Source organism: Tetrao urogallus (assembly GCF_951394365.1).
Source record: "Tetrao urogallus genome assembly, chromosome: 19".
In the NCBI taxonomy this organism is placed as follows: Eukaryota; Metazoa; Chordata; class Aves; order Galliformes; family Phasianidae; genus Tetrao; species Tetrao urogallus.
Genome location: NC_136832.1, coordinates 956,740 through 979,706, shown reverse-complemented (window position 1 = coordinate 979,706; position 22,967 = coordinate 956,740). Strand labels below are relative to the sequence as shown.

At 45.9% G+C, this 22,967-nt stretch overlaps 1 protein-coding gene across 1 annotated transcript in view; it reads right to left on the bottom strand.

Annotated features, from left to right (window-relative positions):
* EXD3 (exonuclease 3'-5' domain containing 3) overlaps positions 1-22,967 on the bottom strand; it is a gene marked incomplete at both ends in the record, with an annotated part of 242,750 nt that overhangs the window by 139,781 nt on the left and 80,002 nt on the right. Inside the window, 6 exons of the mRNA XM_079544674.1 lie at positions 5,189-5,289; positions 6,058-6,197; positions 6,685-6,738; positions 16,606-16,773; positions 18,028-18,195; positions 22,229-22,293. Of these exons, the coding sequence (XP_079400800.1) occupies positions 5,189-5,289; positions 6,058-6,197; positions 6,685-6,738; positions 16,606-16,773; positions 18,028-18,195; positions 22,229-22,293 (696 nt within the window). The remainder of the gene's footprint in view (positions 1-5,188; positions 5,290-6,057; positions 6,198-6,684; positions 6,739-16,605; positions 16,774-18,027; positions 18,196-22,228; positions 22,294-22,967) is intronic.

The window sequence follows — 22,967 nt, the reverse complement described above, 5'->3', positions numbered from 1 at the left end:
ATTTACAGTGGACAAAGCTGCTGGTAATGGACTTGTTTTGCAGCAAGAGAAACTTCAGTTAGCATTCTGGAAGAAAAAAAACCACCTAATGGAATGGCTAGAGAAGAACACCATAGGTTGCATGGGATGCTGCAAGCTTTCCACCTTGGAGGTCAGTAAGAATAGGTTACAGACTTTATACAGAAGCAGCAGAAGGGGAGCCCTGTGGCTGTGGGCACTGAGCGTGATGAGGGCGGCACTGCAGAATCTTTGCTGAGCCTTTTCACTGCAGTTTCATGACTGCAGAAACCAATTCACTTCAGGGAAGAGCAACTTCTCCAAGGCCACGTACTGATTAGGACCAAGCACAAATCTGAACTCGGATCTGAGTCAAAACAGGTGTTTTGTTTGCAGGATAATAACCATCTTCCTATTCTGCAGCTGTACTTGGGGAGCTTGGGAATCATGGCTGGGCTGTGAAGCACGAGTGGAGCACAAACAGTGTAACACAGAAACACAGAATCACAGAATGGCCAGGGTTGGAAGGGACTTCAAGGATCACGAAGCTCCAACCCCCTGCCACATGCAGGGCCACCAACCTCCACATTTCAGAGCAGCCCAGGCTGTCCAGGGCCCCATCCATCATGGCCTTGAACACCTCCAGGGATGGACGGGGCATCACAGCCTCTCTGGGCAGCTGTTCCAGCACCTCACCACTCTCATAGCAAAGAACTTCCCCCTGACATCCAACCTCGATCTGCCCTCCCTCAACTTCAAACCATTTCCTACCCTTTCAACATAACAATAGGGAAGCACCTCCATGACAGCTCCACAACAGTGCTGCACAGAGGTACACATCTGGGACTGACTCAGAAGCAAAAATTCCACTCTGCTCTCAGCCATTAGCAGGGAATTAATGACTATTAGCAACGGAGAGGAAGTAAAAATGAAATCTGTTTGTCACATCGGATGTGAAACCACTAATACACACCTGTTTCATTCATGTAACACCGGTACATGGTGCAATGCATTTCTGGGTGTGTGACTGTTGCTTTCAGGTCACAAATGACTCCTCCTGAGCTGGGATGAGGACAGGGCCCTCTCGTTACACGGAGTGCCTGACTCCATTCACAATGGGACTCCTTTACTCTGCCCTGGCAGAACAGGAGGGCCCACACAAAGCAGACTTTGTTGTGGGACAAAGTAAAGCAGCCTTGGTTTAATAAAATCAGAGAACCTGAAATCCTAGAGGCTTTTATCCCGGTACTGCTAAGGACTGCTGGGGAACCTGATGAGGAGCGAGCTGTGCATTAATCGCTGTATATTATGATGAGAGTATTCCCTGAGTGCAAATCAGTGGAGGGTAAGGCAAGACTCAAGAAAACCTCTTTTTGTTGTAACCTCAAAGATGCATTGTCTCTCACAGTGCTCTGAGCCACTGCAGGTTGGGCTGAGCAGTCCTCGGAAGGGAAGGGGAGCAGAAGCCCAAGTCTGGCCCCAAACCCTCGAGCTCCCTGCTGGTTTTGCTGCCAGAAGTGTTGGCTGACCCTGTGCAGGGAGAGCGTAGCACATGGCTTTCGATCAGTGCCTACAGGAAAAATCGCTCTGGTGTGGTCTCTCCACAAGTATAGATAGGATGTATTCACAGCCAGAACACCAGGACTGGTGTGACGTTTGCAAGGGACAGCATGGAGCTGCTGGGCGCCTTGGCTTGCCTACAGCAGGTCATGCACCCTTTGTGTTTCAGCACAGGCAAACACGTTGGAGAAGGTAAGGACCAAGGATGGAGCTGACACGTTCCCTTCTCCAGCAGCCCAAGTGCAGCCCAGGTCAGGACGCTCGGACCTGGTGTGTAAGCCTACAGTGCAATACAGGAACGAGCTGGTATGCACCACGAGGGCTAACAAACCTGGAGGAACGCCACGGCGGCCGCAGGGCGCACAGCCACTGCAAAGCAACTGCAAAGGAAAAGAACCACGTCCTGCTCTTAACAAGCAAAAGGTGAAAACGTTTGAAATCTCCCCCAGCCAGGAGCCGGCCCAGCCCCTCCTTCCTCCAGCGCATCTCCTCCGGGCTGTGCCCGCTGCCGGGCGGCCCTCGTCCGCCCCCTGCTGCCCCGGGACACCGCGCCGGGCACGGCGGCACTGCGGGCAGCGCTCCTTGCAGAGACCCGTAAGGCAGCAAAGCTTCAGCTTTCAGGGAACAACCAACCTGCTGACCAAACCAGGAGCGTTTCGCTCGGTTTATGCCAAAAAACCACTTTCCACAGACATTCAGAGTGCCCGGGCATCGAGGTGCTCAGGCGGCTCACGATGCTGCTGCAGGACTTTTTCGCCATACCTTCAATTCCCATCCCTTCTCTATCACTGCTTTACTGTCACACGAAAGCTGAGCCTGAGAGGTGACGGCTCTGATTCCCTTCCTATCTCACAAATGATGAACTGTCACATCTAAAGCCAACGCTGAGCTGCTGGGGGTAAATTGGCTGTGTAAAGATACAGACAAATAAACAAAACCATTCCAAACTCAGGGTCTGCTCCCCCATCTCAGAGATCTGCTTTGGACTAACAATTGTTTTGCAAATCTAAGTCGACCTCTGAGAGTCTCCAAAGAGCATTAAGCAATTAGGCAGCAATAGCTACAAGGCTCGTTAAACCAGAGCACACTGACCCAGGTGTGAGAAAAGACTCTGTAAAACGCCATTTCCTCAATCACACGCCATTTCTGCCAGACTTCTTCCTTCCCCAATAAAGCTAATTATATGGAATCCACACACAGTTTCTGAGGACGCCCCTGGGACTCAGCAGAAAATCTCCCACTTACCGTGCCCTGCTTTGTGTTTAGCAGGGATGCTGGGATGCAGTTCAGAAAAAGATGAGGTGGACTAACCTAAGCCGATGGTTTATTTGCTCTGAGGCTCCAGACCTATTATTTTTATTGGGCCACCTCCTGTCAGGCTCTGAAAGGTAAAACTGGCAGTTCCAAGAGATGTTTCAAGTCTTAGAGGCTGAACACACCAAAGTTCTGCTTAGGCTCACTGACATTTTCTGAGAGGACAGCGGAGAGCTCTTGGGTAGAGGAAGAATGAAAGTGGATTTGGAACTACAGTAACTGAGTCACGTACAAGCTTGCCTTCTCATACCAAGAAACCCTGTCCTCCTCCAGCCTTTCTCACCAAAAGCCACTTCCCTCTGCTGCTGCTGCTCTCAGCCTCTCTCAGCAAGTGGGAGTCATGAAAGGAGACAGCAAGCAGCCGAAGGCTGCGGCATCGAGCAAGCCCACAATCAGGTTAGGTAACACCAAGTGTGAGTTTCACCTCACTGCTTGCTTTTGGTGGAGCTGTTCAGGACAAGAGGAGATCTCAGAAGAAGGTTTTTAGAATCTGTCCATTCTACCAAGTCTGTTTCCTTCTTGCACTCTTTTCTCACAGTTAAGATCTATGTGCACTAAAGAAGGGAAAGAGGAGCAGAGAAGAGGAAAGTCACGTTATTCCAGCTGCCACCACTTTCAGTTCAGTTCAAGATCGAAAACAAAATTTCACATGCTTGAAAAATTTCCAAAGTATTTCAAAGGAGACTACAAGGCCCCTGGTTTAGCAAAGTGTCAAGTGCTGCTCTGAATTACATGTGATATTGGACTTGATGGTCCCTTCCAACCCCTACAATTCTGTGATTCTGTGATATGAGGTAAAAAAATGAATATCCACTTTCACATCCACATCTATGAGTGAGAGTCAGCCAACCTTGGCTGTAGCTGGGCCAAGTATGACGTTGTTTCAAAAGCAGAAGAAGCAGAAGAAGGACCACATGCCATCTCACACAGTAGGTGAGTCAGTTCCCTCTAGCCTGTGGCTCACCCTGCATTGTAGTGTGGGACAAGTCACTCTCTGGAACTGCTGGCAGGAATAATGTCTGTAGGGGAGACTCATTCTGAGTCTCAGGGAAACTCCTCACCTGCGGATCCACTGTGGAGGTCCAGTTAGAGACTGCCATTACTCATGGCAGTACAATTCCTGGGACGCTCTCACCAGGCTGACACACTACCAGCCAATAGAGAGCAACTGAGATCAACAGCTCCATATTCTTCTTTCTCCTAGAATTTTTATTATTATCGTCCTACTACCTCAGGACTTTGCAGGGGAACAATTATGGCATTTCACATTTATAGCTAAAGGTATATCTGTGGTGCATCTTTCATAACGAAAGGGCAACAGCTCAATGCCCTTTACAGATCATGAAGGACAATACAGCCTAGTGAATGATTAACCTCACAAAGAAGGAAAAATTACTGAAGACTAGTAAACTCCAAGGAATGTTTTAAATGTTAAATAAATCACCCCCTTGTGCCTCAGATTCCACACCAGAGTGCTAAGCTTAATTGTATTTACTTATCCTCCAGTGAGGGTCTGCAAGGATTATCTTATTAACTTCTGAGCTGCAGGTTGAAAACGTGAAGATTAATATGCAATACAGCGTTGCTGCCAGGCATAATAAGCCCACAGTTTGTGGTTAGAAACCACTTTTCAGTCCAAGGAAAGAGAACTGCGTATCTTGTGGAGATGATGGAAAGCTTCGTAGGGTGAAACCTAACAGTGCACCTAAAGGTTTCCAATGTATGGTCCCAAAGGGTGGCAAAAATTAACAGCGCTCACTAACAACAAAAAGCAGGATGAAGCAGATTTGATTAGACAACTGGTAGTGTAGCAGATCTATTCAGTGATGTAAAGTGCTTTACTTCTCTCAGGAAACTGCAAGTCTTCAAGTTCCCTGCTGCCAACCCTATTTTACAAAAAGAATACAAAGGACTGCAAGGCTTCTGCTTCCAAAGGGTTATCTCTTCACAACTGGTGGACTCATAACTCAAGAAAACAGATCCTGAGATGAGTAATGACTTGCTTCTTATGAGAGCGGAATGGAGTCGTAACTCAAAGCTGGCCATCATGTGTTTATGTAGAGCCATTCTGAGGTCAAGATTTATTTCATATCATGGAAGAAGCAGCCTATTAGTCACAAGCACTTCATTCTCCGACAGCACAAAGTGATAATTCCCATAACTTACCAGCCTTGTTTTGGAATACCATTAATTAAACTCTGAAACTACCCATGATAAATTACAGCAGAGATTCCTTGCTAAACACGGAAGAAGACAACTGACTTCATCTGTTCTGTATTACTGAGGTGGCTCCAGAGTATGCTGCAGCATCACATACCTGGATCTACGTTAAATCGCTCCAGGAGTCTGAAGATCAGCTTGCTCAGCATTTTGCGGTTCAGTTTATCTGGCTTGTACCTGGACAGACCTTGATATTGTCTGTAAGCAAAAAAACAAATAAATTCCGTACTTGTGGAATTGCTTACGGTTTTGCAAACAGCAGATACTTAGCAGTAGAGGTACCAGGGTTTGGTAGGTGTTGGCAAGAACAGACCCCTACCTTTCCTGAGTTATAGGAAAAAGCCAGCAATACAGCCACACAAATTTCCCAGTCAGTGACCGGGAAAGAGAAAGACAGCAATTCCCTCTCATCTTCTCTCAAAACTATGACTGCAACCATTGCATCTACATTGTGACTTTTATTGTACTGCTGGCTTTGTGACTGACAGGAGCTATTCTAGTGAGAGGCAATTTATAAATTAAAACACACACAACTATTTCACAACAACATGAAGATTAACCACAAGTATCTCTAGTTTTTCTGCCCCTTCATCACAGTGTTATCTTCCTGCCAAACCTGTACAACCGATACTGAAACTCAGCCTTGTCTCCAGCAAAGCACAGGAGTGCGATTAGCACAACCTCCTGGAGGGAGCTTTCATATTTTCATATTGCTGAGATCTGCTGCACACTTCTCATTTTGCACTCCTCTCTCCTGACAGGATGAAGCATCTGTCAATAGGAAAGATATCTCTGCCTTACCAGCAAAGGGTTTGAAACGACTCTGGCACAGATACCAGAGTGTCCCCATCCTCAGCTGAAAAGTAGATACGTTGCAGTCCGTTATGCTGAGAAAATGATCTTAGGTAGGCAAGCAGAGAACACGCTGTCAGCACAGCTGTTTATAAGTTCAACAAATATTTCTACCTTGCCATATCTCTGATATTAAAATCAGGTTCACACCAGGTGTCCAGGATCTGTAAGAGCCTGCACTGGAGCTCAGGATGTTCTCCCACATAATCTTCAACCAGGTTAATTTTGTCTTGAAACAGTAGCGGTGCACACATCTAGGAAAAGAAATTCGAGGTTATTTGTGCTGGATGTTAAGAATTATGCCCTGCCTTTGATCAGAATGGTCAGTGCTGCAGCAAACAGGAGGTGTGGAAGAGCTCTAAATCGCCAAACCCTTACTTAACCAACTTGTGCTGTCTAAAAGACAGATGGTGCATTTTCAACACAACTATTAGAGAAAGCGGCAAAGCTTCAAAGCAGTAAAACCAATAAACTTTACCAAAATGATTATTTGCCAAGAACACAGCTAGAATTTTTGATTGTAGTGGCTCTAAGTAGGAAAACAGTCTAGTAAAGGGCCTAACAAAATATACTCTGTCACTCCTCTAGAGGTAAAGGTACTTTAGCCATGGAGCAGTGACTTCTTGCAAACGAGATAAAGCCTCAAGTGAAACACATCACAACTTAGAGGGCTTTGATGGAATTCCTGCTTAACAAAAGGTGGATCTGAAGACAGAGAAGTCTGCAGAGGAAATGACTCACCTTCTCCACATCTTGATCTGACTGTAGTTTTAGCTTAATACTCAGGATGGCTGCCTAGAAAATAATTTAAAAAACGTGTATTTAGGAAAAGAATAACACAGTGGGTAAACAGGCACTATTTCACACTGAAGTATATATGCTATTACAGAAAGTTTCTGTGAGATAATTATTTCTGTTAGGTTTTCAAGTACAAACATCTGTCCACGTACAGTCCACTTCAAAATGTACCAAAGCACCCATGGCAACAATGCATGCTGTGAGCAGTGTAAAAACAAAGATCAGGTTGTCTGGCAGAAAGAGGGAGAAAGCAAAGTGCTTGTAGAAGCCTAGCCAAGGAGGATATTTTCTAACAATATCCAATATCAAACAATTATTCTATAATATCAAAAAACTTGATCCGCCATAACTTCCTAAGTCCAATCTTAGAGGCACAGAATCACAGAATGCCTTGGGTTGGAGGGGACCCCAAGGATCATCAAGTTCCAACCCTTCTGCCACGCAGGGCTACCAGCCTCTAGATCTAGGCTGCATCCAACCTGGCCTTGAACACCTCCAGGGATGGAGCATCCACAGCCTCTCTGGGCAGCTGTTCCAGCACCGCACCGCTCTCCCTGTGAAGAAATTCCCCATTTTCCATGCTGGTTGTAAATGTACATGTTTGATGGTGCTGCATCTCTGAGCCTCCTGCAGCATGCTTTACACTAAGCAGCAGCCACAGGAGAAGAGTCTTTTATCAGCAGAAGTCACAAATGCCAATTTATTCAGATGAGGATAAAAACAGTAAGGTGGGACTTACAGACCAAGCTATGCTCTTAGACGGGTTTCTATTCTGTCATTCATTTTGCTTTGAGAGAAAGAGATAATGAATATTATGAATTCCTTTTTTCATGGATGGCCTTCTTGATCTGCTACTTGTTAGAATATGTAAACAAAGGTATTACAGTAGAAGTGCAAATGCAAACCTCGCATTTACACCTCACTTTCACAAAACATGTACAGAAAAATTTAACAAGAAAAACTACCAGAGTGGAGTAGGAACACACCTTTATACCTTTTTCTGGGACCTCTCCTACCATTCAAGTGACACCTCGTGTAATCGCTGGATGCACAAGTCCTGCAGACTCAGCCCAGCACTGCAGAGCCAGCACTGCTCACAACAAAGCTGTGGGTTGCATTTCCACATCCCCTGCACTGAGGACTGTGTACAAAAGCAAATGAACAACACATACCACCTGAGTTGGTCTGTCTGACTGGCCAGAAGCATAGAGATGCCCCACTGTCAGTGGGAAAACATTTTTCAATTTTTTTTAAGCAAACAAACACTGCATCACTGACTGCCCAGGATTGATATCCAAAAAAGAAATGAACCAAAGAACTTTAGGAATTAACCTTAATACAGACACTGTATGCTACAAATCAGGTACTGAACAGAAAGTCACATTACAGCGTCCCAGCCCACATAACTGCAACAAATTCTCAACTCTTTGAAAGGGTTGATAACTGCAGGACAAGGGGAAATGGTTCAAAGTTGAGGGAGGGAAGACTGAGGTTGGATGTCAGGGGAAGTTCTTTGCTATGAGAGTGGTGAGGTGCTGGAACAGCTGCCCAGAGAGGCTGTGATGCCCCGTCCATCCCTGGAGGTGTTCAAGGCCACGATGCATGGGGCCCTGGGCAGCCTGGGCTGCTGTGAAATGGGGAGGTTGGTGGCCCTGCGTGTGGCAGGGGGTTGGAAATTCATGATGGTTGAGGTCCCTTCCAACCCCGGCCATTCTGTGATTCTGTGAAATTCTCACTCCAGATCTGATAACTAAAATCCCATCTGTTTAGGGCCTAAACTGCTCTGCTTCATCATGTGCATAAGTGTCTTTTCTCTGAAATTACCAGACTGACATCACAAAGTGCAAGCACAGAGATCGTTCTCAGGTTGTATACAGGCTGAGCATTGCTACGTCTGCTTTGGATGCACAGAAGAGCTTTGTGTCTCCAAAACTTTGTTTCTTTTTTTCCTTTTTTTTTTTTTTTTTTTTTTTTTTGTCCCTCCCAGCTATCTCCATTAGCTGAATAACAAAAAAAGGAGACCTGAACCTCTAAAAGTCTCCTTTCACCATTTGTTATGAAACAAGTAATCTGTGAGCCTCAGCATGCAAGCGTGCAGTGGTTTCCGCAATAGCTTTTTAATGCTGACACGCACGTTCAGATTAACCTCATTGCAGAACCGTTATCTAACTGGAGTGGTGTTACCTGCACCTCCACTACGAGTACAGGTGCCTTAATGAGGTGAGCACACATTGTGTTAGCATGGCTTCACCTCTTTCACGCAGGGCATAGTGATGACACTCAGCCAACATGGGAGACGCCAATCTTCAAATGCTGCTGCAGCACAGCCTGCTCCTGGCACTCAGAGGACACTCACCCACCTGGGGCAGTTCCACGCCACAGCCCTGCACACTGCTGTGCTGGATGGGGACGTGCAGCCAAGGCCTTAGGAACAAGCAGCTGGGCTGCGGGGTGCACTGACATGGGCTGGCTGGCTGAATAGGGAGGAAAACTTAGATAAAATCAGTGTGTTTACAATGGGAATAATAAGAGAAGAGATATGAGTAACTGTAATAAAGATGAAAGTGCTTGGCAGCTGTGCCTGTGGTCTCAACTTTAGGCTATTTTAAGATTCTGTTTTGTTATTATCGTGTTTTGAATCGTTTTGCTCCACAAACAAGTTTTGTGTAAAACGACCCTATTTTTAACAGTCTGTTTAGAGATGATAAGATCTCCAGAAAAGCTCACACCTCACTCGCAGATTCATTTTGTAGTTAGAAAACAAACACATTAATGAGGCAGACAGCATGCTGCAACTGAAATGGTGAGAATCCCCCTCCCCATCCAAGAACCAAGTGTTTCCCCATATGTGGCACCCGGCAAGCTGTGTGAGCAGACCAGCCGTGGGGCTGGAAGCTAACAGTCGTGTCTGTCTGCCTACAGATCCCCAGAGTCGGGTTGGATCTGCAAGGCAACGGAAATCCTAAGCAGCAGATGTCTTCCCCAGATCACCAGCTGAGTAACAAGAGCAAAAAGACAACTTCTGCACGGGAACACCAGAAAGCTCTGCTGAATTCTAGTATGCTACAACTTATCATAGACTCATAGAATCCTAGAATGGCCTGGGTTGCAAAGGAGCACAGTGCTCACCCAGTGCCAATCCCCTGCTGTGTGCAGGTCACCAACCAGCAGCCCAGGCTGCCCAGAGCCACATCCAGCCTGGCCTTGAATGCCTGCAGGGATGGGGCATCCACAGCCTCCTTGGGCAACCTGTGCCAGTGCCTCACCACCCTCTGGCTCAAAAACTTCTTCCTAACATCCAACCTAAACCTCCCCTGTCTCAGTGTAAGACCATTCCCCTTGTCCTATCACCATCCACCCTCGTAAACAGTTGTAAAGCATTTGACCTGCACTAAAACCCCAACTGCCCCAGCACTGCATCCCACTCTTGCCATTTGTTCCCAAGCATACAGGAAATGTGATGAAGCCACTGCTTAGTACAGGACAAAAAGGCGATGAAGCATAATCTGACTCAGATCCCATCAGAGTTTTTGAGACTTCTGATTGTTTTCAAGGAGCTTTGGGTCATTCTTTAAATAAGGATGGAGAAAGCAAAAATCCTGTTTTGAAAATTAGTTGCTGTTTTGCTTACTGAAGGTGAGCACTTCAAAATACAGCGGAGAAGGGCTGGATGAAGATGGAGAAGAATTTGAAGAATTTGAATACTGCTTTAATTTTTATCTAGAAAGTGTGGAGGTGCAATAGACCACAGCATGGGGGGAAGGGACACTGATTTGATGCATTCAGGCCAAGCCATGAGCACGAGGCGCTGCTGCTGCACAACCACCACTCTTCGAGTCATGCGACTGCAAGAACAAGATCATGAGAAAACGGTGACAGTTTCTAAGTGAACACACACACATCAATACCTGATCCTCTCTGCTTGTTTTGAATGCATTTGGCTCTGTCTCATCTAAAAATGACTGTTCTTTCCACATACAGTACGAAGCGCAGGAAGCCACACAAGATCTTATCTGCAAGGCTATGCGCACTTGGGTGGTGTCTATGCTGACAATTTAGGCAATTTTCCCACGGTGGGGTTAGCATCAGAGGAATAACCTCTTGCTAGTAACACTGCTTGGAGTGATGATGAAGGACAGACACAAACAGTTTGTGATGACTGCTGCATTACTTGGTCCTGTTGTAAGCAAGTTGAGACAACACAAAGGTAAATATGCCTGTGCTTCACTTACTGAAGTGTTTCTGAACAAATAGTGAAGGAATTTCTGACAAGCCATCGAACAAACCAAAGAACAGACTGAGATTTGCTGAGGAGGACTCAGCGCCAGCTCTACGAAGAATCACGGTGATCAAAGCAGAGATACATGCAACGGTAGAAATAACTGAGTAAAAGGCACACCACTTATTAATCATTGGGAACATCTGTTTTGTGTTTTCACAATCGCTCATTTCAAACTTGTGGCTAATCAGCTCTGCACAAACTCTCAGAAAGCATTGCTGCACAGTGCATGACATCAAGTTATATGTTTAATTACTTCCTGCTAAAAGAGTATACGATATACACAGCTGTCCATACGAAGATCTTCAGAAACACGAAAAACATGAGATTTAACAGGTCTACTCTCAAGAGAGCATGGCCACGTTTTATAAAGGGTGAGACAGTCAAAAGCAAGTAGTGATGGGTTAGTCATAGACAAGGAATTTGAGGTAGAGAGGCAGAAGTCGAGGTTGGAATACAGGTGTATACAGGTGAAGGGAGGAGGGAACTGAAACAAACACTGATTTCCTCAGGTCACTCAAAGCATTTTTAACCTTGGTTTAACTGCTCAGTGCACACTTACAACTCAGTGAACCTCTCCCACTGCTCAGGTTTCCTGTGCTCACAGGCCGCTCACCTTCACCAGATTCTCCAGACCCAGACTCTCTGCGTTTAGATCTTCTGCACTTTCACACCTTTTCTCAGAAGCCCTCTCTTTGCTTGCCAAGATCCCAGTGTCACAGCAAAGGCAGCACAGTGTCATCTGAATTATTACTTCCCACCAACATACAAGCTCCTTCCCAAGCACCTCAGCAGAAGATGCCAGCAGCAGGCAGTGGCTCCAGAAGCTGCAGTGTTTGGAACAGGCCTGGAGCAGAGCGTGGCTCTGCATCTTGCAGGCAATGTGCCACAACAGTAGGTTGACAGGAAGAAAAGATTGAGACCAGTTCTATCATCTTTACAGGAGAAATACCTCCTGTTACATTTTCCTTGGTTTCCTCACCATACTGTTTAATTTAAAAGAAGCAAGAAGATCAAGTGTGTACATTTTATATCCTAAAGTGCACAGAAATACCATATGAAATGAACAATTAAGGTGGGGAACTGGAGAACAAAGCAATATCAGAGACATTTTCACAGACCTGAGAATAGCTCAAAGTTCAGAGTGAAGAAATCCAAAATCTGAACATCCATTAAGGTGTCCAATGAATTTTAACACTGACCTATACTGCTGGATTTACACACATACACAGTGTATACTCCAGCACCACTACGACGAGGACTACAAGGACACCATCCCTGAAACAGTGTTCAAAACATCCCTGCAGACAAGCACTTAAGGACACGCTGCTGATTGAATTATGCTTGTCCAGACTTAGCATATTTGTATTCCTTTAAGTTCAGCTGATCTTTGGTCAAATTCTCTTCCTGCTGAACTATCAAACAACTTGTGTATTACAGTGCGCTGCTGACAGAAACTTTGTATTTTGTGCCTGTGAAGCCTTTTCAGCAGCTATTCTAACTTCTTTTACAACACATTGTAATGACTGAATTTCAATAGGGTAACCCACACTATTCTAACTGAAATAGCAAATATTAAAGGATCTTAATGTATAGAATCAACCTCCCCTTTCTGTATAAACTGACAGACAAAGCATCCGTAGAAAAATACACTCAGCTTTAGAAAACAGAGAAATCCGGACAGACAACAGCAATTTGTTGAAAAGCAAATAGTGCCCACTGCACTGACAGCTCCGACCTGCGTTCTTGTTTCAGAGACAAACGGACGGAGGCGCGAAGAAGCACGGCCAGGCACGGCGCGGGGCAGTCGGACTGGGAGCTCTCGGGCCCAGGAATATTTCTGCTTGTCAGAGGCTAAAAAGATTATTTATTGTTTCCTTCCTAAACCCAGCTCCACTGCCACCTGTTCAGAATTTACTATAAAGCTGTTAAACAAGATGAGAACTTTGATGCTGACTGTGAAAACAAGTTTCACTGTATCTGACCCGAGCAGCACTTACTACTGATCCAGAAGCAAAGGAATTTGATTTTTTTTTAAAGCACAGCTATCTTTTTACCTTTATAAGCTGTTTAAAAAAATGTAAATAAAATAACTCTGCGGACAATAGAGGGCATTCATTCCACAGAAAGACAGCCGCCACCCTTAGACATGAAATATCGCAGCACATTAAGTCATGAGACCCCGCTAATCAAAGCTGACAGGGCCCTGAATGTGATTTCTGCTGAGACTTAGCGATATCATGGGGCACTGAAGCATGCACAGCCTGCCAGACTGCCCCTGTTCATGTGACAATGGCTTTTATTCCCGAAAGGGGCCTGCGAGTGACAAGAGTCTCCTTTGTCTTTAGCCTCCCGCATTCGCAGTGCAAGAGAGGTTCATTCAACCAGCCCCAGACACTCTTTGAAAGGCTGAAGTGTAACATAAGATGATCATGAAACACTAGCTTGCCTTCTGCCTACCCCTCATTCTTCTCAAGCACAGCCTGGCCTATTCAGGGCCTCTTACAGACTCGCTCGCACTGCATTACCCCCGGTCTGCTGAATCCCCGCATTGTCCCGGCCCCACCAGCAGCCATTGGCCTTCCCACAAAGCCGTCCACCGGCACCGGGGCCACGCGCCCGAGGAGCCGCCGATGAAAGGCTGCGGTGCCGCCAGCCACTGGTCCTGCCTGATGTGCAGTGCCTCATGGCCGCCCCATCCCACAGACACACGGTGCCTCATGGCCGCCCCATCCCATGGACACACAGTGCCTCATGGCTGCCCCATCCCACGGACACATGGTGCCTCATGGCCGTCCAGGTCCCAGGGACACAGAGTGCCTCAAAGCAGGCCCAGGAGGGGTTGCAGCTGGAGACATCTTAGCCGGAGGCACCAGGGAGGGATGTCACAACCCATCCATCCAGATCTTCCTCTAAAAGAGGAGTTTCCATCTTCTACAGGCCACGAGGAGCGAGCTTGGAAACCCTCTTCCCTGCTCTTCCCCACAGGTAGCCATGCAAGGCCTCAGACTGTCTTCCTCCAGCAGCTGCAAACCTCATTCACAAAAGAATGGATAAAAACCCCAAATGTGCCAGACGACTCCAAAGCACACTTTTATGTCTGTTTTTTTACTTCAGCTATCACTCATCTGCTTGCTCTTGGAGTCACGGGAGCAATAGTGCCATCCACTGGCGGCTCACCTGATCCTGCATTTCCATCAGGTGCCTCCCAACTACAGCTGCTGTTCTGCACTGCTACATATATATGTTATATAAATGTTATATATATAAATGTTTCCTCACCTACACCACCTACCAACAAATGTACCGTCTCTTCACATGGCTGATGATTTTTCTTCCTGTTATGAACCACACAATAGCTGCACCCTGAAAGGTCAGGGCCTACTGCTACAGCAGGCTGCTCCAAGGAGCTGCTCATCTCAACTGCAAAACTTCAGGCTGGTGTATTCAACAAATTGGTTCAGCTTCTGACCCAATCTGCTACTAATAGGAATCAGTGCAGGGAGGTTCGGATGTGCTTCAGATCCAAATAACTGCCGTGTCATCCCCAGCAGTCTCTGGGGTCTCATTTTCTAAAGAGGTTCTTCACCTTAAATCTTTGTGAAGGAAAGGAACCTCAACCAGCAGAGCAAAGCTGTGGACCTCTAAGCGTGCACACAGAGAACAAAATGCATCAGAACAGGTAAACGGAATTATGTGTTCTAGAATAAAAGTCTGGTGCCTTATTGTAGAACAGCAAATGGGCCTGAAAATAAATAACGAAAGTAAGGATTTATAAGAACATCTGTCCTTTCAGGTGAGACACACAATTGCCAGAAAACTTGCATTTGAATCTGCTTTACTATCCCATGTGAAAGATGGGGAAGCACAGGATGAAAACACAAGACACAGCCTGCCCTAGATGTTCAGAGCTAGGTTCTTTCAGCACAGCTGCTGTGAAAGCTGCTTACTGAGAGGGGACCTGATCCAGGTCTACAAATATCTAAGGTGTGGGGGGCAGAATGGCGAGGCCGGACTCTTTTCACTGGTGAGTGGAGACAGGACAAGGGGAAATGGCTGGAAACTGCAGCATAGGAAGTTCTGCACAAATGTGCAAAGGAACTTCTGTACAGTGAGGTGACGGAGCACTGGAACAGGCTGCCCAGGGAGGTGGTGGAGTCTCCTTTTCTGGAGATGTTCAAGACCTGCCTGGATGCCAACCTGTGCGACCTGCTGTAGGGAACCTGCTTTGGCAGGGGGTTGGACTCGATGATCTCTGCAGGTCCCTTCCAACCCCTACAATTCTGTGATTCTGTGAAATTAGGTACAATCAATCTCCAAGGAGAACAAAAGATTTCCTGTTATTCTTGAAGATAATTCTATTCATCCTTCTGGCAGTAAAACAGAACTAGAAGAAAGTTATGGCTGAGAATAATCACCAGTTGAGGTTTCCTGTTCTTCACACTTGGAATAACTAGCAAGTAAGCTTCTCTGAGGAAGAAAGAACAGAACAAATAATTCCACCAAAAAAAACAGAGCTTTCCAAAAACCTGATCTAAAAAGATTTGCAATTCTAAAAGAAAACAATAGCTATCTTTGAAGTCACAAGTTTAAAAATCACACTCAAATATACTCAAATAATACACTCTTGTTAAGATTTTAAAACACTCGCGTTCAAAGAGTTACTGAACAAAAGAGTAAGCTTCAAGTAACTACCTGCAGACTTGTAATCAAATATGAAATAGCCTTCTTTCTGTATTCACAAAACCAGCAAGGATGGAATTCCATGATCACAAGGGAGTTAGGCTTTACTGAAGAACAGGGCATAAAAATGCTCTTTCACTTTTTTCTATTCTATGCAAGATCAGGATGCTTTACACAGTCAAAGCAAACAACTTCCCTGTGAAAAGAAACAAACTTATACTTTTTTGCCGAAAAAAAAAGAAGAAGAAATCATGAACAGTACTGTATTTTGCCCCTGAAAACACTCCAAGGATATCAAGACATCACTGTGATACCAGAGATGCAGCAAGAACTCAAAAATACAAGGTAAAACACATCAAATTCTGGTTTTTCTGAACTCCTGCCAGTCACTCAAATGAAAATACAGGAGCAATAACACACACTTAGAAGATATTATTAACACTCAGAATCTCCTCAAGCTGAGAGCCCTTTGGCTAGGGCAGTCAGGGAGCAGAGGCTGTCCACCCCCTTGTAGCTGCAAGCAGACTGGAGATAGCATAGCAGATCTATGACCAACTACTAAAATCCCTTCTTCTCCTGCCAAGGACAAGAAAAAACAAAAAAGAATACAATCATCCTCTTAAATTCTCCAAATTAGACCCTATTAACCCCTTGCTTTCAAAGGTCAGAAAAGCTCCAGGAGAAAAACTCACGGTCATTCTGTACTCAGCTATTATAAAAACTGAGGTTGAGCACAGTCTACTCATGTACACGAGAAGACCATGCTAAGCTGCACCATTCACAGCGTGCAGCTGCTGTGATGAAATGGAATTCACATTGAAATGCATCCAAAAAAAAGACACAGACCTTAACAGAGCACCAGAGAGCTGGGAAGGTGAATTTATTTGAAAGACATGACCCACCTCTTTGTAATCGCCCTTGTGATAAAGATGACTGACGTGTCCAAGCAAATAGTTCCGGTCTGCTGTATGGAGCTGGTAAATGCTAATCAGAGGGTCAAAAAGATTAGCTGGGCACTGGTCTAGTATTCTGAATACACGGGCCTGCAGCTTCTTCAGCTTCATGCCAGACTGTTAAAAAAAAAAAAAAATCAGACACAGATTTAGTAAAGATGGCTACAGTTCAATGGCACTTAAAAATTCAGCTTGTTTAAACAGGGGAAGAAGCCAATTCCTTGGGAAGGGATTCTCCAATTTCCCCATGGAGTCTGCAAACAGAAATCAGAACAAGATGATATGCAGTTTTTTTCACAGCATCCAATTTAAAAACATTAAATGTTTGCAGGGTAATTCTGCAAGAATTGCAAAAGTAAAGCATGAAACTGGAAAAACGCTCTCTTTTTCTAACACAGCTATTATTTTCTAACACAGCTATTCTAACACTCCATTCCCAGCAGAAAATCTTTCACACAGCAATGCCTCTCAAGGGAAATCTCACCTATCAGGCATAGGAATTCAATCTGGGTGCAAGAAGGGCAGGAAAAGCAGAAGCACTGCAGCAAGACGCACAGACACAAGCATTAACCCTTGTGGTCTTATATGACCACTCTCTTATGACACAGGATTTTCAGTGCCAGTAGCACTTCTCTGCATTTTGCAATACTGGAATGGCAATTCTCTCAGAGAATCTAAACAGAGATGAAAGTCTAAAAAGAGCCATTTGGAAAAATAAGGAGTCAAACAAAACAGATATGAAAGCATTTCACAGTTCAAAGGTAAAAGCACAGAAAACAGGGAAAATCTTGGGAGGTCAGAATACACGATGGCATAAGGAATGGTAAACATTAGGACGTATAATCTAACGACCCAACGTTACAAAGTTAATCATTCATCTGAAAAGCCATACTGTTACCATTTTCTGCATTCCTAATGATAAAAGCTCCCCCACCAGATGGTAGGAGTTAAGCAATCGTACAGTAACTGGCTTCTATTTGCAGAACTGGAAGAATATGCAGAGTAGATTGCTGCAATTGGGTTTATCCTGACAGCAGTGATGTGAGCTCCAGTGGGAATGCCTCCAGCCAGCAAAGGCTATCAGACCCATGCTTGATCAGAACGGTTTGATCTGGAAAGATGGGAATCCCAACTTGGAAGGGGAAAACAGGGCTCTCACATCATAGCTTCTGCTGTTACTCCATTTGCAGAGCAGCATCACCAGATCACAACATCTCAGTAGGAGTTTTACACCTTGTCACACCGTGTGCTTATGAGGCCACAGAGAAGACACAAGACTATGGAACGAGGTGAAACTGGGGCCATTCGAGGGACGTTAAAATCAGCTGCCTTCTCCTCTGCCCGAGGTCTCTCGCTCTCTCCTTTTCTAACCTGTTGAACAGCAGGATGCTCTTTCATCCAAAGCTGCAGCTCACTGCTGATGCAATACCCGAGGGAATGCCCTTTCCCCTTCCAATCACCGCTGCTCTCCAGCATGTCCAGCAGCCCTGCCAGTGGGTCCTCCAGTCCCGCAAAGCCCCGCCTGATTTCTTCCTTGAGCTGCAGAGATACAAAAACACATTGTCATGTACAAAAAGATTAGTGAATCCTCCCTTCCCCCAGCTCAACACAAAGCTTTATTTTATTTTTTTTATTTAATCTATTCAGAGAGGTAACTGTTGCTATTCAGCCACCATCCGCGCCTCCAGTGACTTTTCATGTCATTACAGATTCCTTCATGGCTCACTGCACCTCAAACCCAATGGGAAAAGCAGCAATTGTCCACACTAATTATCCCATAAAGACAGAGAAGTTGTTCTGTGGGGCAGACAAAGGGGCTTGGGATTTGGGGGAGGGGGAGAAGTGAGCAGGAGAAAGGGGCGTTATTAGGAAATGGCAGTAGGGAAGGTAGATAATTGGGCTCACCAACCTACTCATCTTCTGATAGACCTACAGGTAATGAAGCACATAAGCTCCTCCTCCCGTGCCACAAATTTTGTGTTTGACTTTATACTGACTTGAGCCACGATGGCATAACTCAGCTCCTCAACATGTGGGAGCACTGAAATGGTTTGGATTTTACATATAGGAATGAAAAGAAAGATCCAAGTTCACATCCTGTCATACTCTGCCACCCAAGAAACGAAATCTGTCCTCCTGTGCTCCAAGGCCACCCGAGCAAGGTAACTGCTGCAAGCACCCACGCTGCAGCACAGCTAAAGGCTGTAGGAAGGGGCCTGGAACATGGGAAAATGCTGCACCATAAATCTTAGGGATCCCAGGGTGATGTGCTTAGAAATGTGAAGGAATTGGACACTCACTTTGTGAATGTTAATAGGCTACTTACTACCCATCTGGTAGAAGTGATAAATTAGCAGTGCCGAGCAATATCTTTATAATGTTTACATTAGAAGTAGTTTCCAAGGAGCTCGGAGGGTTGGCAGGGTGCAGAAGTGGCATCCTTCAGTACCCACACAGGACCTTTCACCGCGTGGTACTGGCGTGGAGCGAGGCAAAAGCAGAGACAGAAAACAAGAAGTCACTACGAGCAGCTGCTCTCTTTCTTTTCTGGCTAAAAAGCAAAACCCAAAAGATGCTCATTCCCGCCTGCAGTCAGCAATTGTAATTTACTGTATATGATGGCCCCAGTCATAGCTTCCAACGGAAACAACATAAAGTCTGAAGAATGGTATGAAAAGCAACAGCAAATCTACAGAAAATTTGCCAGTGAATTTGTTCTTTTTTGTTCATCAACAATATTTACTGGAAGGCAGTTATTTTCCATAGCGTCTTTCATGTTGGGAAAAACCACAAAACCTATCGTTTACGACAGAAACTGTTTCCTTCTCACTAGATTATTAGATGCAGTAAGAAAAAGCCGATGACTAACAAAGATGTGACTTGAGATAACAGCTTTCTCCCTGTGGTAAGAATTTGCAATGTTAAACACAGGGCTCCAACTTCACTGCAAGATTCAGCAGAAGGAGCAGGCAAACTCTTATCCGACCACAAATATCCAGCACAACAGCCAAAGGAAAACAAAGTGACCGGCCAACTCAACTGCGCTGTTTATAGATGGCCTCTTTTTTCCCCCAAAGCTCCACTTCAGCATATTTAGACCAAACTAGAGCTTTCACCACACCACTCAGCTCCTCCTTCAGCTGCATCCTGAGCCTGGCCTTTGGCAGGACCGTCGCCAGCAGACACCATGTCCTGCGAGAGCACAAGCCTGCTTTCACACGCAGCGCATCTCCAGACACCTACACAGCTGGCAAGAGCGCTAACAGCACGGCCAGACTGAGCCTCACACTCCTATTGGCTCCACTTTTAAAAAGGGGCAAAGCCTACCCCCAAACCTCTTGGCAGTCTGAAGACTTCAACTATGGTATGTGTGGTTTGGGATGAAAAGATAAAAAACAAAAAAACAAAAAGCACCTAAATCAGAGAGGAAAGAGTGCTGTGCTGCCTGGCTCCTCTCTGTGCCAGAGAAGGATTCCTCTCAAACATGTAATTGCCATTTCCATTTCAATGGATTCCCATGGCAGGGAATGCTCCTTGGGGGATTTCTACAGCCTGACAGATCATGGGAATTGGAAAACTTTGCTGGTGCTCCAAGTGCACAGTCCTTCGTTCAGTTTTGGTCCCTTATTTCTCAGCTCAGGGCACTCTGCTGATGTATCCTTGTTACTGCAAAACTGTCTTTATGTAGGAAATGGTCATGTTCTTTAACCATGTCCCAGGATTGACGTCACTCCAGGGACAGGTACACTCCTTCTGTTCATCTTCACTGATTTGAGACTGATGGGCATCGTCTCATAGAGAGGACTGATTCACACATCACCTAATTGCCAGTATTGACTTACACCCACACAGAGCATAAGGCAAAGAAGCTCCCTGCCATTTAAATGTCAGCGCAGCAAGCTGTGTTCTACTTAAGCCAACTTCCCTCATTTATTTTAACTGGAATGTTGGATAGTGGTGTGCTTAGGACACGAGCAGCGCTGTGTGCTGAGCTGCACGCAGAGGCAGGGCAGCAGGTGCCCCTGGAAAAAGTGCCTTGCTGTGGGCGCCTTGCTAAGGCTGGTAACGTTATGAGAACCTACTGGGGCATCCCGGTAGCACTGTGATGGGCACGTGTCGGATACCACTGAGGCCATCCATTCTGCACTTCCCCCCTTTGAGGCAGCTCCTGAGACTGTCTCCAGCAACCACGCTCCACACCTTCCCAGAACGACCTCGTCCTGGCTCAGAAATGCAGCGCCCAAGCTTAGAGCTGTGGTTGTGCAGCCAGCACTGCACTGCAGGGTGGGCGCTGGGAGGCCAGACCTGCCCCGCTGTGAAGCTGCAGCGCGGACGCTCTGCACCACCGTGCACCTTATTGGAGAGACTGGTCCAGAAGCAAGCAAACGGAGCTGCCAGCATGGCACATGGGGATCCTCGTGCTTTTCCATCCTCAGCAGAAAAGCTGTGGTGCTCTGTGCCCAAGGACACGCCGGTGGGAGGCTTTGTCTTTTTCAGAGTATTTTTCTTCACAGTCCACACGTATCCCAGGGTACGCAGAACAGAGACTTTGATGATTATTCTTTCTTACTGTTGTTCTGTGGGATTAGCTGCCCTCAAAACCTAACAAACAATATTTTTTTTCCTGCAACTCTAACAAAACTTGATAGAAAGCTCAAAGCTTCACAGTTGCTGAGCTCAAGTCTACGGCGGTGATGGGCCGTTTGGAAAGGCACATCTCATGCCGGGTTTCCAGTGGTTTAATTACTCAAGCTGGAAACCACAGGAAGGGAACAGGCAAGAAGAGTGACCCAACACTGGTTTCTAGGATGCAGTGTGTACCCCAGTGTGCTGAGCCACAGCTGCCACTTCACACAACCCACATTCCACAGCTCTGCGGTGAGCTGCTGGCTTCGGAGTTCTTTAGAAAAGAACATTTCAGCTCTGGACCTGTCTGAGCAGCACAGAGTTTGATATGGGAAACTAACCATGAAGGGCATACATCTACTGTTTTTGTTAGCTTTTGAGCTCCCAAATTTAGATGAAGTATATTTTACTCCTTCTGAGAAATCTCCACGTAGAGCCCATAGGGTGCTGTATAAAAATATAGCACTAATTTTAGAGAAGCAGTGTAAATTGCATTCACCACTCTAAAAGGCAAAACCAAATCAAACAAAACAAAAGGGTAAAAATATCTTGAACACAAAGGATTTGATATCATTCCACTTGGCAAAAAGCACTTTTCTATTGACTTCAACCCTCATTTTTTCGGCTTCTCAAAACATTCTTCACACTCTTCCTAAGACACTCAGTGTAACAGACAAAAAAGAAAACAAAAGCAACTTTGAGGTTTTTTTTTTTCTGCTTGCAACTCAGCCCTGCACACTTCAGCTCTTTCACAGGAGCCCCTTTGCTGCACACAGAGCTACCTTTTCTTTGCGCTTCTCGCTGCAGACGCGCAGGCTCACTCCCTGTGTGCTGGGACTGAAAGCAGTCATGAAGAATTGCAGGCTGACCCACGTTCTGTGCCTGGACATGCTCTGCATGCAGCCACCATCGGCAGCGAGGAGGGGAGGCCGCTACACAGCCTTACCTTCTTCATCTCTTTCTTTGTCCAGAGAAGCTGGAGGGTTTTCAGCAGTAGCAGCGGGTCTTGGCCTGGATTGGGGGGAAGAAAGGGCGAGAGGGAGAGAGAGAGAAGGGGGGGAAAAACAAAACAAAACAGATTTATTGGCTCTGTGAGGCAGCCTAGACACACTGGTGCATTGTTTCACCGAAGCGAAATCAGCCACTCCGTGCCACTGTGTTTGAAACCACCAACCTTCCAACTGCCAGTCAGGATTAAAGTGCTAAAACCCCTCGCTCTGAGACCCTAACAAAATAACAGGCATCATCCATGCATGGCTTTAACTCAACACCCACGCGGGCTCACAGGCTGAAAGGCCCCATCGCTGCATTTACAACCAAATCACACAACCACAACGGTGCTCCCCCGCTCCCCCTTCTCAGTATTAATTCAAAACTCTCCTGGAAGAGTTGGGCAGCCTGGAAAGGAGTTCTCAACACAGACTTCAAGGAAACGGCTCTGAAGCTCTCATCTCACCCGCTCCAGGCTGCCACGGGATGGGGGTGAGAGGTGTGGGAGAATGGAGAGCTGGAACGCTCCCATGGTGCTGCTGAGCCCATGGAGAGAAGGTGATCCACCATCTCAAAAGGAGGATATTTGCAATGATTCTTTTACTGTTCACTTAGTTATTTGCAAACTCGCGTCCAGCTGTAATGTAGTACCTAGCATTGCTAATCACACCATTCATCACACTGTTATTTCTGAA